General features: G+C 38.1%; 1 protein-coding gene across 1 annotated transcript in view; it reads left to right on the forward strand.

Annotated features, from left to right (window-relative positions):
• KLF12 (KLF transcription factor 12) overlaps positions 1-18008 on the forward strand; it is a 91640-nt gene that overhangs the window by 33917 nt on the left and 39715 nt on the right. Inside the window, exon 2 of the mRNA XM_053455408.1 lies at positions 12772-12858. Coding sequence (XP_053311383.1) covers positions 12793-12858 — 66 coding nt within the window. The 5' untranslated portion in view covers positions 12772-12792. The remainder of the gene's footprint in view (positions 1-12771; positions 12859-18008) is intronic.

Genomic DNA, 18008 nt, shown 5'->3' on the forward strand with positions numbered 1-18008 from the left:
ATCATGTTACAGGGCAAAGTCTAGTTAATGATATCTATTACTTGGTGTACAGAAAACATTCATTTGGTCCAGAGTTTTATACAACTACAAACATAAGACAGTGTGTCAGAAGCAAAATAGAATTTCTATGCAGAAAGCCATGAGGCCTCTGTCTAGGATACAAAGAGGCTTTCTAGTTGACTGTTTTTTTTCAAATATACAGTCCTGTGAAGAAGAAAGTACACCCTCCTTGAATTCTATGGTTTTCCACCTGAAATATTACACCACGTCATGGTTTATTCTACAAAAATAAAGCCAAAATGGAAAAACCATGTGTGCAAAAAAACCCCGAGAGTTCTGGACCAATGTCCTTTGGACTGATGAGACCAAAGTAGAGATGACTGGCCATAATGCACAGCACCACATTTGAAGAAAACCAAACACAACATATTAGCACAAACACCTCATACCAACTGTCAAGCAGGGAGGTGGAGTGATTTGAGCTTGTTTTGAAGCCATAGGATCAGGGAACCTTGCAGTCATTAAGTCGACCATGAGCGCCTCTCTACACCAAAATATACTAGAGTCAAATACGTTTTGGGTTTGTTTGTGATGGATAAATCATGACGCTCTGTAATATGTCATGTGCTGTTGTTCATCTGAGGTTGCATTTTCCTAATTTTTAGACCTACTGAGAAACAGATGATTGTTATTGGGTCCTGGTATGTAAATCCATAGAATTCAAAGAGGGTGTACTTTGTTTTTCACATGACTGTATATTGAATCCCGCTAACTTTGTTGCAGTATGTTTGAGTATAATAGCATCAAATGGTTTTGATTTTTATGTAGTCGTTTGTAGCAGGGATTGAGTAAATCCGTCGAAGCGGTAGATAAACCAATACTTTAGGGATAATCATAAATCCATAACCTATGTATATCTGTCTGGTTAGTTGAGTGTCATTATTTTACAAGTAATACATTTTAGATGGTTAAACGCCTATCACACTGCATATATGCAGGTGTTATTGGACTGCATATAGAAACATAGGGTTTGATGGCATTTAACCATTCGACTCACCTAGTTTGATAATTTTTTCAGCTGTAAAGACTCGGACCATAATCAATCCTTTAGTCTTGCTTTAGATTCAGAAGAAAAAACAGATCATATAACGAGCCATGCAACTTAAAACATAATTCAAATTCACATGTAGGTATGCTAATTAATTAATATCCATTACAAGGATCAATCAGGGAAAACGTATATATTAAGAATATGTGGATGATAGGATTTATGTAACATAAAATGTTGGCTTTAGGTCACGCTGGCTGCCCCGACCATTGCAGTGAATGGCTTCTGTTCTAGCCATTGTCCGTGTATGTTTCCAGTTATCTTGCAATATGGCTTCACATGCTACCAAAATGTTTGTAATTTGGGTATAGAGCATGACCTCATGATGATGCTCACGTAGGACATCATGAATACATTGAGTCCTACTCTGCTGTGAACTTTGCAAATGCAATGTAAAATATATTTCACAAACTCTTTGTTTAAATATATACATTTGGTCAGCTTACTGGGAAAACATTGTATCATAAACATAAAGTAGAAATGTAATAAATTGCTAAAGATGTACTTTTCCCTTTTGATTAGAAAAACCCTGGTTTCAATCTTGTCTTTGTCCACCTTTATTCCAATTGGCTACTACTGCAGTAAAATTTGTTTACCTCTTATTAATACACCTTTTTATTATGGAGACTTTTTCTAATATTGATTTATTTTGATGTCAATATGCAAGTAAAAAAAAGTTTTCTATTAGGGTTGTATTGCTATTTTCAATAAGGGCAACCGTTATGTATATATTATAGTATTATAACGTCAAGGACTTGCTTGCATCTCAGACATTATGAATCCTCAACAGTTGCTTATTGTGTATAACTCCCCTGGTCACATTATTTTGAGTACTATAAATATAGGACACAGGTTCAGCTAAAGTGATACTAGCTTGGCTCAGAGGACATGGCGGACTCTATCTGGGCTAAAGTTTGGATACAGTCCAACATCAGTACAGGAGGTGAAGAAACCTGAGATGTGAACAGGATGACATTAATCCTTGAAGCTTGAGTCTCAGGGCCAGCAGACGCTCTCTTTGAAGCCACAAAGTCTTTCTTGGGAACCTGTTATTTACTAATATACAAGTTGCTTGCAAATGCAAACAAGTGCACGTGACCTTAAAATTTGCAAATTGTAAGCAGGGGAATGCAAGTTGAATGAGAACTTGTATATCCTCCTTCTTCCTGCAAAATTAGCTAACATAAAGGGATTACTAAATAATAATAATAATAATAATAAAGAAATAGGGGCATCCCCTCACCCCTAACTGTCTTGCTTTAAGTCTTTCTTTAATTATTATTTAAACATATTATTTTATTCATTATTTAAATATTATGTCACGAACAAAGTCCCACTCACACTTCCATCTTGCTAGCAACTTGTGGGTTAATGAATTTGCGAGTTGCAGGGATGTTTCAACTTGCGCTAACTTGACTCTCCTACAGGTGAGTATGTGTAAGTGTTAATTTAGTGGAAATGCAAGTTGGCCGATAAGATACCTGGAGACTTCCCAGGGTAAACTACATGGAGCTCTCCCGTATCTGGAGAAGTGGTTTACAAAGGAACAGAACTAGCTGTTTCATGTATGGTCATAGGGAATATAGTCATTCGTTTCTGTATTAGTTTGATGCAGTGTCTGTCTTCAGCGTGTTGTTGTGTTAAATAGTGAATACTTTATCACATGATAACCAATTGAATAGCTCATGTTTAAATCACATTGTTTACCATAGCAAAATTAATTGTGATCTGGCCAGTAAGATAGTTTTTCTTTATCAGTCTACAGATATTAAACTAAATGGTCCCTTAGGCTTTTGAGCAAGATGAAAGCACGGAATTGACTTGCTGTGAATTGGATTATATCATGTTTTTCAATGAGTTTTGCAGCTAACCAAAAGATAATGGACTGATTACAACCACGTGCAATCATCATACTCTCTTATGTGCGTATTAAACAAGACACTAAATTAAAAAAAAAAAGGTCATCGATACATATTTTTAGAATACATGAAGGTAATATAAAAAGAATGAAGACCACCATATGGAATTAAGTGTATTTATATTAACCCTTTATTTAAGTAGCACTTCATTGATAGGGAATTTAGGAATGTTGTACTGTTCCATTGTTGAAAGATGATTACAACAATGTTTTACAGATAAATGTTATCCAACACAGGTATGGTGTTTTATAAGAGAACAGAAACTGTATATACAACAAATGAGTTGATTTGAATTGTATTTTAAGATATAATATAGGTAGATATAATTTCCCTTATAATGAAATTGCTTAAAGTCTACCTCCAACTGTGTGTTTGTGTGTGTGTATATAAGTGAGTGAACAGAAAATCAAATTGATATTTGATGTGACCACTCTTTGCCTTCAAAACAGCATCAGTTGCACAGTCGGGGATTTTCTAGGCTTATAGTTAGCACCTGTTTTGTATAATTGTTAAATCATGCACCAAATGATCATCCATTTACCGTATTTGCTCGATTATAAGACGACCCTGATTATAAGACGACCCCCCAAAATCTGAATATTAACTTAGGAAAAAAAGAAAAAGCCTGAATATAAGACGACCCTAAAGGAAAAAAGTTTTACCAGTAAATGTTAATTCATGTAAACTATTTTTTTTAATAAAAGCTATGATTGAGAAAAATATTTTTTTTTTGTTTTTATTTCTTTTATATTTTCTATTGTATTTTCCAACCTGTCCCCCAGTTACGCACATCTGCCCCCAGGCTTGCCACACCAATATGGCACTGTGGCCCATGATATGCCTTTTAACCCTCTATATGCCACTGTGCCCCATGGTATGCCTTTTGACCCCCTATGTGCCACTCTGCCTCCAGAAATGCCTTATACCCCTATATCCCATTCTGGCATTTAGGGGGTTAAAATGCATATTATGGGGCAGAGTGGCATATAGGGAGGTATAAGGCATTCCAGGAGGCAGAGTGGCATTAAGGGAGTTAAAAGGCATTATATAGAGCACTCTGCCTCCAGAAATGCCTTATACCCCTATATGCCACTCTGGCATTTAGGGGGTTAAAAGGCATATTATGGGGCAGAGTGGCATATAGGGAGGTATAAGGCATTTCAGGAGGCAGAGTGGCGTTAAGGGGGCATTTAATAGTGCACTCTGCCTCCTGAAATGCCTTATACCTCCCTATATGCCACTCTGCCCCATAATATGCCTTTTAACCCCCTAAGTGCCAGAGTGGCATATAGGGGTGTAAGGCATTCCAGAAATGCCCTACACACACACACACACACACACACACACACACACACACACACACACACACTTACTTACTTACCGGTGCTTCCAATTTCCTGGTGTATTGCCGGGGCAGCGGGTTGACGTCTCATTCCGCGGCAGCCGGAAGGAGGTGGAGTTGGCAGCGGGGGTTTGTATGCGTCCGTCGCAAATACCTTCCCCGGCTGTCAGAGATCAGGAACTCTGGAACAATGATCTCTGACAGCCGGGGAAGGTATTTGCGACGGACGCATACAAACCCCCGCTGCCAACTTCACCTCCGGAAGCACCGGTAAGTGTGTGTGTGTGGGGGGGGCGACGACAGGAGGATCCAGGTCCCCTGCAGCGGTGCGGGGGATCTGGATCTTAGTCTCCTAATCAGACCTCTGTTTGAGGTCTGATTAGAAGACGACCCCGATTATAAGACGAGGGGTATTTTTCAGAGCATTTGCTCTGAAAAAAACCTCGTCTTATAATCGAGCAAATACGGTAATATGTAAGTTAAAACATAATCATTATTTGAAACAGACACAGCTGTGTAGTAGGAATAAAAATGGGTGAGGAACAGCCAAACTTACTAACAAGGTGCAGTTACTGAACACCATGGCAAGACTGAGCACAGCAACAAAACACAAGGTACTTATACTGTATCAGCAAGGTCTCTCCCAGGATAAAATTTCAAGGTAGACGGGTTTTCAGATGTTTTGTCCAAGCCATTTTGAAGAAACACATAGATAAGGTCAATATTGAGGACCATAGAAGCAGTGGTCGGCCAAAGAAACTTAGCGTAGCAGATGAAAGACACATTATGCTTACTTCCCCTTGCAATCGGAAGATGTCCAGCAGCACTGTCAGCTCAGCGTTAGCAAAAATAGTGGAACCTTGGTATACCCATCTAGAAGTCTTCCATGTAATCTGGTCAGAATTGGTCTTCATGGAAGACTTGTGGCCAAAACCCCATACCTCTGTTGGGGGAAACAAGACCAGGTGACTCAACTATTGACAAAAACACAGGAACTGGGGTGCAAAAAATGGCAGTATGTGTTTACAGGTAACAGTGAAGCATGGTGGAGGTTCCTTGCAAGTTGGAGACTGAATATGGAGTTGGTGATTTAGTAAGAATTAATGGTCTCCTCAATGCTTAGAAGTACAGGCAGATACTCATCCATCTTGTAATACCATCAGGGAGTCATCTAATTGACCCTCAAGTTCATTTTCCAGCATGGCAATGACCCCAGACATACAGCCAAAGTCATTAAGAACTGTCTTTATCGTGACCAAGGAGTCTTGGAAGTGATGGTATTGTCCCCACAGAGCTCCCATCTCAACATCATTGCGTCTGTCTGGGATTACATGGAGAGACGAGCAACTCAGGTGGCCTAAATCCACAGAAGAACTGTGGTTAGTTCTCCAAGATGAAATGATAAAATAAACTATTAACGTGGGTATTTTTTAAAGCATTTTTACTTTATAGTATTTTTTCACACTGCCTAAAACTTTGCACAGTACTGTGTGTGTATATGAGTTGTGTAAATTGGTGCTTTATAAATCTAATTATTATTAATGTATACACACGTACCTGGAAACAGTCTGCATTTGACCCAGAGTCTTAAGGTGAAGCGCTGCTTCCTGTGATCTATAGGTCACTTTCCTGTCTTCTCCGAGCAGAGGAGCAGTATTTGGTCATGCCCATGTCCTCTCCTACTCCCAGCTAATTTAAGGGTTTTTTGGGCTAGCCATGATCTACACAAAGCCACTATTCCAGAAGAGGGGAGTTATTTCTATGGAATTTCTGCCAGGCATACCTGCAAACATCATGTGCTATGTGACTCATAGGTGGTGTTTGGTGTTGTGATATCTCTGTGACATGGGCATAGGGCATGTGCAGTGGCCTCACAGGACAGCTGGCCAGTGGGACACCAGTCTTACTTCTGGGGACTGTCAATTAGTGTGTGCAATTACTGAGCAGCTGCTGACTTCCTCTGGCTGAATTCCTGGGAATGTTGGCTCATGAGCAATTCAGTAACAACACATTTTAGGAGTAGACTTTTAGTTATAAATTATTTGTTTTCTAGACCAGCAATCCTATGTAGAAAAAATTAATTTAGCCTTCATTGGCGTTTATATCTTATTTTCCTCAGAGCCATACATTTACCTAATTTAAATGAAAGAATTGCCACTCTCTAAATGGTCACTCGTAAAACAGATCGTTATTATACTTATTTACGCTGCATGTTAGCTGTTCTAGATTTTATACTGAATTGGCAAGTTCAGTTAGGTCAACATTACCCATGGCCAAATGTTGTTGACATTTCTATTTTTTGAGGTAGATGAGTGGGCAGGGTACTAATGGGAATGTCTGTGCCACCCTCTATACATTTAGTTGATTTTCCAATACATATATGCGGAATGCTGCTTAGTTTAGTTTATTTACTGTAAAATGTAGGGGTTTGAAAAAGTGATAAATTGTTCTGTGCACCTTGGCACTCCAGTGGTTAACTGAGAATGAATAACCTAAGGAGTGGATGTCCACATATTAAAATAAACAGTGTTAATGTAATTGTGTCCTTCCTGAGAAACAGTTGGTAGTTACTGCACGTTACACATGGAAAGATAGATGTCTGGTTTCAAGTAGATAACAGTGTTTGTGAGAATGTATTGAATTCCTGCAAATGTGGATTGACGTGGAGTCTACTGGTTTTGCCCTTGCTTTTCTCATGGAGCTTTGAGGGTCATTTCTTTTCTGATGCGCTTAATTATTGCATAGAAACATAGAATTTTGACCGCATAAAACACACAGGTCCATCTATCCTGTCCATCTAGTTCATGGTCTATTTGAATGGATACAACATAAAAAGAACCTATGCGCACACTTGTGAACAATAAGCATTTATAAGCTTAATTTAAATATGCAGCGTTTGTTTAAATCCATATAATGTGGGCCTTTGTCATACCACAAAAAAAAAAAAAAAGATGTTATGTGTAGACTAAAGCATTAGCTGCTAGTCTCATCTTGAAGGCATCCCAAAACCACCATTGTCTATTTTGTAAAATAATAATGACATATACTATTAGCCCCTACGGGGCCTTCTAAGTAGGAGATGCTTAGGAGGCCAACTATTGTGTCATGCATTATACAATCACTTTCAGTGATCCCTGAAAAAAACATATCTGTGGTGTAGTTGGTCTGCTTAGCAGTCTTCTGTTTCTTGCATCCATACCAGGACAAGGTTTGTAAAAGTTATCTAATATGAAATGTCCACCACAAAAATTGTTGATTCACGGCTTATTTTTTGAGCCCATTTAATGAAATGGGTCACCAAAATCACAGCTCACCTTGGATGGGTCTGCAACGTCTCCGGAGTTACATTTGTTACCATATGTGAAACTGCCATCAGTTTAAAAGAGGCAAAATTCACAATTACACCTTAATCAACAGTGCATCTAATTTATAAGTAACTTTTATAGAATTACAAGTACCTCAATGTTCAGCTTGTATCAAACCCCATTAGTAAAATGGACATTGCAACAGATACGTACAGATTGCATACGTACCTGTGTGGGACTTTCGGTTTAGGGTACATGTGTGTGGCGTTAATTCCACCTCACACATGGTGTATATGCACACTATGTATGTAGAGCATTAACTGGCACTCCCCCAGTGTATTTTTTATTTTATTAATATTTAGCTTTTTTTTTTTTTTTTTTTTTTACTCTTGTTTAAAATGGCTGTACACCCCAAGGTACCGCAAGCTAGAGTAATAACCAGGATGATTAATTGTATGTCAGTTAAGACTGATTGAAGCCATCATACTGTTTGTACCTTGTTGCAAAAGTAACAAAGTTGCCACTGGCCATTTTCATATGAGTGGCAACAATTTTCTGAGTAACATAAAATGTATATGCTGTGAACAGCCATTTGTAGAAGAACCCATTATACGGTGCTATGGAATATGATGGAGCTATATAAAGCAAATAATAATATTATTATAATTATTAATAATAATATTATTCCAAGATGTATTGACGGTTACTAGGGTCACCTGAGACCGTTTTTCTGATTTTCCTTTATATTTGTAAAGAGATTTTAGTGAAACTATTGATTTCTGGTGTTTTGCTGCATTAATAAACAAACTTTGTAACATGCCCTTCAAGGAAAATGTATACAGTTTTAACAGAGCTACGCAACCAGATCTGTGTTGAGTAACATGTTTCATACACATAGATTATAATGATTCTAACTGCCTTAAATACGTCTGATAAACCGATTCATATCCTAGCTGCTTTCTTATTTGAATCTTAGATCAGTGTTAGTTCTGTTATTTAGGTAAATGTATAGTTAAACACGAATTGGTGGTAAATAGCTTAAAACTGTAAAAGGCACATTAACCTCAAATCACAGGCAGTTCATTAATACCGTGATTGCTCTTTCTATTTCTCCTTCTCTCCATTATTTCACCCAAAAGCAGTGTGATCACTGTTCTATGCAGTCTAGCCTTTCTGAGGGATACACGGGGATGTCTGCTCATCCTTCTTTGTCTGGAAACTGGCCAAGCGTAAGGATATTTTATTATGGCATGTTCCTGATCTTGCAGTAAAACTTCATTGCACTTGTTAAATCACAAATAAAAAATGGCATTCGTCAAAGATAATATGTTTTTGGTCAGTTCAAATGGGAAACTACTACCGTTTTTTAAATGATATGCCCTTAACTTTTCCTAGATGGATAATTTAATGCAGCTACTAGTATTGAGGAAAACAGATAACATTGCTAGAAGGGTGGTGAAAAGGTTTTAATGTAAGGAGTATTAAGAACTGCTTGATAAAATATAAAACTTAAATAGTGTGAACAACAGTCTATCGTTTTCATTACGTTTAGTATTTTTTTGGTATTGCTACAAATACTGAACTTCCATAATCCACTACTTAAATATTCTTTAATATCTGATATGGATGTTCCAATTATTATTATTATGACAACCAACATATTAATATATTTTAATTCATGTATGGTATTCCTTTCCTAACAGTCAAAAAAATCAAATGTAATAAATACATATTACGTTACATTTAATACTATTAGTAAGGGGATAATCTGAATGATACTAATCATGTTTGTTTAATTACCTGCTTCCCTTGCAGTGAGCACCTGTTCGTTAATATGTATTAGACTCACAATGTCACCTGCACATATAGATCATGCATGTTTACTGCATCCGTGGTACAATATATAGGTTCTATGTGACACAGAGGCAAACGTACATCAGATCTCTATTTTAGGACAGACGGGCAAGGCCTTATGGCTATCAATGTATATACATTTGTTTCTCTCTAATCTTAGTCATTTTCTGGACTACTTGTTCATGTAATCGGATGTTCTCTTAGATGTTTTAAGATAAAAAAAAATGCAATGCAACGAATGCAGCCCAACCACACCAATGTCACTTGTACACAATGCCTATACAGTAGTGTAAAAAAGTGCACCCTGCTTATCAAATGCCTTTTAATTGATCATCAGCAAGTATCGACCACCTCTATAAAAGCAAGGTTTCAGCAGTTTGCTGGTCAGGAGCATTCAGGTGTGTGTGCCAACACAATGCCAAGGAGGAAAAACATCAGCAATGTACTTAGAGAAGCAAATGTATACAAAACCTCAACGAACTGATACAACATTGTAAAGAAGAGTGGGTCAAAATTCTTCCACTACTATGTGAGAGACAGATAGTCATTTAGAAAATCATTATTTCAAGTTATTGCTTATAAAGGTGATTCTACAAGCTATTGAACCATGAGGTGTACTTTTTCATGCATGGCTTCTCAATTTTGGCTTTATTTTTGTTGAATTAATCATGACATGGTGTAATATGTCATGTGGTGTTCATCTGAGGTTGTATTTACCTAACTTTCAGAATTGCTAAGGAACAGATGATTGTTATTATGTCATGGTATGTAAAACCATAGAATTCAAAGAGGGTGCACTTTCTTTTTCACATGACTGTATGTCAATGATCCTTCTCCACACAAATAGCAAAATCTGCCTAAATTGTTATGTATAAAAAGCCTTAGCTGGCTGGGCCAGAAACCAAATCTATGGATCTGCACACTAATCTGTCTTGCCATTTAACTTACTAGGCAAAGTTCCCAGATATTTTGTATTATTCAAGGCTTACTGTCCACTACTAAAAACAATCAAGTATAATGATTGCAGTAGGACTCATCCACCAAAAGCATTTAAGCTATTTGCCGATGTTGACCTTAACAAAATTTCAAGGTTCAAACTTAAATCATTAAGGGTGTTATCATTAATCACTGTTACTTGTGAGTAGGGCTGCAACAACTAATCGATAAAATCGATAATAATCGATAATGAAATTCGTTGGCAACGAATTTCATTATCGATTAGTTGAATCGATTATTATCGATTATAAAATGAGGGTTTTTTCAGAGCAAACGCTCTGAAAAATCCCCCTCATTATATAATCCGTTTAGTCTGACTCACCGTCTCACAGCAGCAGCTCCTACTTACTCCCCCTCCCTGTAATCACTGTGACAACTGGCCCCGCCCCTTCCTTCTCCAGGCCAGAACCACATGGCTGTGACACTCATCTAACTGTAAGTATATATATATATATATATATATATATATATATATATATATATATATAATGTGTGTGTGTGTGTGTATGTATATATATATATATATATATATTTGGGCTACTGAAAGTTAGGGGAGGTGGGGGTTAATTTAGGGGCAGTTATGGTTAGTGGGGTGTTTAGGGTTAATTTAGGGGCAGTTATGGTTAATTGGGTGTTTAGGGTTAATTTAGGGGCAGTTATGTTAATAGGGTGTTTAGGGTTAATTTAGGAGCAGCTGTGGTTAATGGGGTGTTTGGGGTTAATTTGAGGCAGTTGTGGTTAATGGTGTGTTTAGGGTTAATTTAGGGGATGCTGTGGTTGATGGGGTCTTTAGGGTTAATTTAGGGGATGCTGTGGTTAAGGGGGTGTTAAGGGTTAATTTAGGGGCAGTTATGGTTAATGGGGAGTTTAGGGTTAATTTAGGGGAATCTAAATCCTGGGGGCAGTGAAGTGACATATCTGGGGGTATAAGGCATATACAGTATATAAGGCATATGTGGGGAGGGCAGTGTGGCATGTCTGGGGAGGACGGAGTGGTGTATCAGGGTGTATAAGGCATATCTGGGGGTAGAGAAGTGGCATGTCTGGGAGGCAGGGTGGCATGTCTGGGGAGGATGGAGTGGGGTATCAGGGGATATAAGGCGTATCAGGCACAGTGGCAGATGTGGGAGGCAGCGTGGAGTGGCGGATGTGGGAGGCAGCGTGGAGTGGCGGATGTGGGAGGCAGCGTGGAGTGGCAGATGTGGGAGGCAGCGTGGCATATGTGGGAGGCAGCATGGCGTGGCATATGTGGGGAGGGCAGGGTGGCATGCCTGGGGAGGATGGAGTGGTGTTTCAGGGGGTATAAGGCGTATCAGGCACAGTGGCATGTGGGGGGTAGAGTGGCGTGGCAGATGTGGGAGGCAGCGTGGCAGATGTGGGAGGCAGCGTGGCAGATGTGGGAGGCAGCGTGGCGTGACATATGTGGGAGGCAGCGTGGCGTGACATATGTGGGAGGCAGCGTGGAGTGGCAGATGTGGGAGGCAGCGTGGTGTGGTATATGTGGGAGGCAGCGTGGAGTGCTGTGGTAGGCAGCGTGGCATATGTGGGGGGGCAGCATGGCATGTCTGGGAGGCAGCGTAGCAAGCTTGGGCTCAAATGTGCATATATTGGGGGGCTGGTTGGGAAATAAAGACAAGAAATGTATTATCAAAGTTTTTTTATTCTGCTGTTTGTATTTAACATCATTTGTTTAGTAAATTATTTTAAATAAATGAAAAATTTACATTCATTTTTTTTATCCGATTAATCGATTAATCGAAAAAATAATCGGCCAACTAATCGATTATTAAAATAATCGTTAGTTGCAGCCCTACTTGTGAGTATAGAACCCCACATGAAAAATTCATGATTGTAAGCTAATAGCGCAGTGGCAGAATGAGAGTGTGGATCAGAACTATTTTTTTGTGTATTTTTTTAAGCCTCTGAAATGCTAAAATGGTTAACTGTTTCATTAATTAAAGTAAGAAACCAATACAATATAATCATAAGGATTTTTATTTCAGAGGTAGAGGTAACTAGTTTTATCTGTTACTTGAATACTTTAAGAAATCCTCCATAATCATTGTGAATATGCCTCATGGTGTATGCTATCTGATGCTATTCTTGGGAGAGAAAAAAAACGTGTTTACTGTTTTAATAATTAAGAGGCATTGGTCATTTTATTGACTTCTTAAAATCATCATCGATTTGCTTTATTTGTGGAACTTTGAAATACTAACATTTTATTCCAATTTTTGTTTCTCTTAGAAAGAAGTCTTTGGAAACAGAATGTTAATGCTGGACGGGATGCCGGCAGTTAGAGTAAAAGCAAACCTATTGGAATCTGAACAAGGGGTAAGCTTATGGTTTTTAGAATTTTCCTTCCTACAGTATACCTACATGTTAACACAGTTATGGTTTGCCCAGGTCGTTATTTTAATCAATGGGAGACTCCTAAAGAAACATATTCTCATTGGGCGTCAAATGCTGTTTCTAAGTTAACATTGACGAAAAACCTGTTTTTTTATTTTTTATCTCCATTTGTTCTAAAAAAACGTTTTCTTTGTGTGCAGAACTGGAGGCTGCTATTGTTGTCAGCGGTGTTATATTTTGGTATAGTTTTTTTAATCACTACACCGAACTAATTATTTATGGCAATGCTAATGAAGTCTGTTTCTATATAGGCTTTTATTAGTTAGAATGGCTGGTTGGGAGATTAAGACTGAGCCATTCTATTGTTTAGGCGTTGTCTAGTAGATTGGGCTAAAATAACAGCACATGAAAACTGCCTAAAAACATTTTTTTACATTTTTTTCTTGAAAACTATTTTTTAATCTGATACTAATAATGCAATTTTTGGCTGTTCCCCTTTATAAATAAAGAAGTGAAAAGATGTAACGGTCACATTTTTGGGGCATCACGAAACTGTAACTTGCCTGTATATGAGGTATGAAGAGTGAAAATAACCTATAATGTCATAGTTTATACATTTTATTAAAATACCCAAATTAAATACAGTGGACAAATGTGGAAAATAAACTTCTAATGGATAGTGCTGTTTAATGTAAAGCAGGCATCTGAATCTGGAAGAGGATGCCGGTGGTAGATGAATTGCTCACACAGGATCTTTTTGTCATCTGTTTGCATTCTTTGAAGACATAAGCGTGTGATTTCCATTCACTTCCTAGAGTCCTCATTGACTCATTGCATTCTAGATGATTGCTTTAGACATACTGTCACAGTGTTACGTTTAAGAATCGCTTGCTCACCGATTCTCAAGTACATTTTTAATTTGATACATTAATAGATGTATATTCAACAGTGGTGTTTGCTTTTCTTCTCCCTTTTCTCTGCATGTGTGATATGCACACATGAAATAAGTACACAAAGAGGATAAACACAATCACTATTTACATTGAGAACTCTTATATACTAATATGCCCATTAAATATCTCTCTAAAATTATATTATATTTTAGTGTTAGACAAAGACGAAGACTTAATGTTGATAAATGTAAAATAATGCACTTGGGACGTACAAAGCCAAACACAAAATATAGCCTTGGAGTTACTGTGCTCTCAGCCACAACAGAAGAAAGATACTTGGGAGCAATTATTTCTGAGCACTTAAATGTAAGTAGGCAATGCAACAAAGTGAGTAGGATGTGGGATTGAATAGCCAGAAGCATTAGTAGTGTAAAGCGGTGGGTCGTATGCCTCACCTATCGTTTTTAGAGACCCCATTTCCAGAACAATATTGATATCCTAGAGAAAGTTCAGAGAAGGTTTACAGGATAAAAATGATCATGAAATACGAAGACATCTCAACATGTATACCTTGGAGCGGAGAAGAAAAAGAAAGTGAAATAACAGAAAAATTTAAGTTAACAGAGGGGAATTGTATTTCAAAGGAAGAGAAATGTTAGAACAAGGTCTTAAAACGATAGAATAAGAGGCTTAACTGTAACGTAGCAATGTTTTACTTTATGGAGAGGGTGGTAGATAAATGGAGCATCACTCAAAGAGAAGTGGAATTTAAACATGTATGGGTTAGGCAGAGTGGTGGGATTCATTTTTTTTAGTAACCACTTCCGAGATTTCGTACTAAAAAAATAAAAACCTCACACACACTCAGGCAGTATCTCTCTCTCTCTCTCTCTCTCTCACACATACACACAGTCTCTCTCTCTCTCACACACACACAGACTCAGGCAGTCTCTCACACACACACAGACTCAGGCAGTCTCTCTCTCACACACACACAGACTCAGGCAGTCTCTCACACACACAGACTCAGGCAGTCTCTCTCTATCACATACACACACACAGACTCAGGCAGGCTCTCTCTCTCTCTCTCACACACAGACCCATTATTTAACTCTGTCCCCAGTTTCCCATAGGCATCTTTGTCACTAAATAGATTCCCATAGTCCCATGTTTAGTGACAAACATGCCTGCGGGAAACTGGGGACAGAATTTGCCTTTGCCCCCAGTTTCCCATAGACATCTTTGTCACTAAACATGGGACTATGGGAAGCTATTTAGTGACAAAGATGCTTATAGGAAATTGGGGACAGAGTTTGCCTTTGCCCCCAGTCTCCCATAGCCATCTTTGTCCCAGCATACCACTGCCAAGCATGCCCCCAGTTACTTCAACTTACATGACCTTTGGATTCCCGCTGTCAAACATCTGTGCCATGCAGAGAACCCCGCTGCTGCTGCCGGTGGCTCCACCCATCCTCCTCACTGAACGGGGCTGGCTCCGGCCACAAAGGTCATTGAGCAGCGCTGGTGCCGCTCACAAAAGTTATTGAGCGGCGCCAGCTGAGTTGCTTCTATTTCGAATCGACAGGGGTGGCATTTTAAGAAGCCGTCCCTGTTGATCCGAAATAGAATTGAGTCAGCTGGGGGAAAGTGTGGCCTATAATAGGGTAATTAAGAAATGGTTCGCGCAAACTGATAATTTTTTAAGAAACTGTTTGTGCGAACCGGCTGAATCCCACCACTGGTTAGCCATATGGCTATCATGAATCTAAGATGAGACCAAAGACTAAAGCAGTCATATATTATGTTTCTCGTCAGCATCTTTTTAAATGTATTTAATGAGACTAAGTATTATAAATTAAAAGAAATAGTGGGCCCTAATATATGTGCAATGTGATGGGCATGCACCTTTATTAACAATAAGACATGGACCTATGAATTTCTATTTGTAAGCATATGCTCTTACTTATCTTGGCCGCTAGTAAGGCTGACTTTGGGTTAATTTATTATAAGGTCTTGACATCCTTATTATTGTAGCAATAGTTGTATTTTAAGCTTTATGTGAAATATTTCTGCTGTTTATTAAAGATATTGGTGTTTTAACATTTAGTGTTGATTTGCTGTCCTATTATGAATGAGATTTGGATTGTGGAACTTAATAATAGCATTTGCACACAGTATTATATTTTTCGATCGCTTAGCCTACAGTTTCTCTTTCTTTCTTTTTGCCGGTAAGAAAAATAAACAAATTCCCAACAATGACTTGCATTTAGATGAATGAACAACTGTCAAACACATTGGTTATAGTCCTAATATATCCTATAATAAAATATTAATCTTAATTATGTTTATTGGTACTGCACATGTAATGTTATTTGCATTGCTGTTTCTCAGCAAACCGGTGGAGCCCTAGAGCGATGTACAATACATTGATTTGTAACTATAGGTGGAAATGTATGCGTGAATACATTAATGGGGCTAATTTAAAATCTCTTCCACTACAATGACTAAATTCTTGATATTTCTAAGAATGTGGGATTTTCTACATTTTAAAATAATGAATTGTTTGGATATGGTTTCTAGAATATATGCAATAGAAAATGAATGGTTTTGTTTTGACACAAAAAACATAACCATAAAATCAGTAGCAGTCTAACTGCATATTCATATAGTAAGGTTTTTGCTTTTAACTATCTGTAATGACATTGAAGGCATTTCTTACTAAAACAGGAGTCCACCGGGAATTTAGAACTGAGCAGCAATTTTGCAGTCATTGCATTATACAGTGTGACAAGCCAACCCCAGTGTGCTTCTCCTGCCAGAAGCTCTAAGCAGGCTCTACCAAGTTCTTTGTCCAAGAGAAGCTTACTGGCTTGTTCTTTACCAAGTCCCTAGTGCAGTCTGTGAGTTGAAATAGCATTTATTGTGCAAACTACAAATACACACTTTAGTGAATAAAACCCTAAGGCTTAGTTTATAGCAGAAGATGAAGGTATTTTATCCATGGAAATGTAAACATAGGGATGTAGTCAGTCACAGTACATAAATCAATGGCAACTCACACACATACCTGGGAACTTTCTTAATTATTTGACCCTGAGACTCTTTAAATATTATCCCTGCCCATCATGCAGTAGCAACACATAAAATGTGTTAACCAAGTGACAAATAACTGTTTTCTTGGAAACCTGGACTTGTCATTACTTAACTTGAGTAACGTGTATTCAAACAGCCATCAGCCATAGCATACTATTCACAAAAAGCACGAATTATGAGTCTTTGGTCACATCAATGTATTACTAAGTCAACTCCAGACTGTGTGACCTTGAGATTTTTCACCTTCACCCTGAGACCATGAAATTGTGTCAAAAACTCTTGAGACTCAAGGTTTAAACCCTAAGAGTCAAGGGACAGTTGGCATCTTCTGGCTCGGGGGACAAGTAAAGCCAAGTGGCTACATCGGTTCCTTGACCCCCCCAGTAAGTAACTTACACACACTCTAGCGCTAACACGTACTTAAACAAACATATACACACTCATGCTACACATACTTACACATGTGTATACATACAGTTGTGCTCAAAAGTGTGCATATCCTGGCAGAAATTGTGAAATGTTGGCATTGATTTTGAAAAAAAGACTGATCATGCAAAAAACAATCTGTTATTTAAGGCTAGTGATCATACGAAGCCGTTTATTATCACATGGTAGTTTGGCTCCTTTTTAAATCATAATAACAGATATCACCCAAATGGCCCTGATCAAAAGTTTACATACCTTTTAAATGTTTGGCCTTGTTACAGACACAGAAGCTGACACATACAGGTTAAAATGGCAATTAAAGGTTCATTTCCGACACCTATGGCTTTTTAAATTGCAATTAGTGTCTGTGTGTAAATACTCAATGAGTTTGTTAGCTCTCACGTAGATGCACTGAGCAGGCTTGATACTGAGCCACGAGGAGCAGAAAATAACTTACAAAATACAAGGTAATGGAACTGTATAAAGGTGGAAAAGGTTATGAACCATTCAGAGCCTTGAAAAATGCCAGTCAGTTCTGTTCAATCACTGATTAAGAAGTGAAAAATTTGGGATCTCCTGATGCTAAGGTCAGGTATCCTCAGGAGAAATACATGAGCACAATATGACATTACTTTAGCAAAAAAAAGCTGCATGGTCAAGTTGCCAGAAAGAAGCCTTTACTGCACCAATGCCACAAAAAAAGCCCGGTTACAATATGTC

The sequence above is a fragment of the Spea bombifrons genome, chromosome 2 (genome assembly GCF_027358695.1).
Source record: "Spea bombifrons isolate aSpeBom1 chromosome 2, aSpeBom1.2.pri, whole genome shotgun sequence".
Classification (NCBI taxonomy): Eukaryota; Metazoa; Chordata; class Amphibia; order Anura; family Pelobatidae; genus Spea; species Spea bombifrons.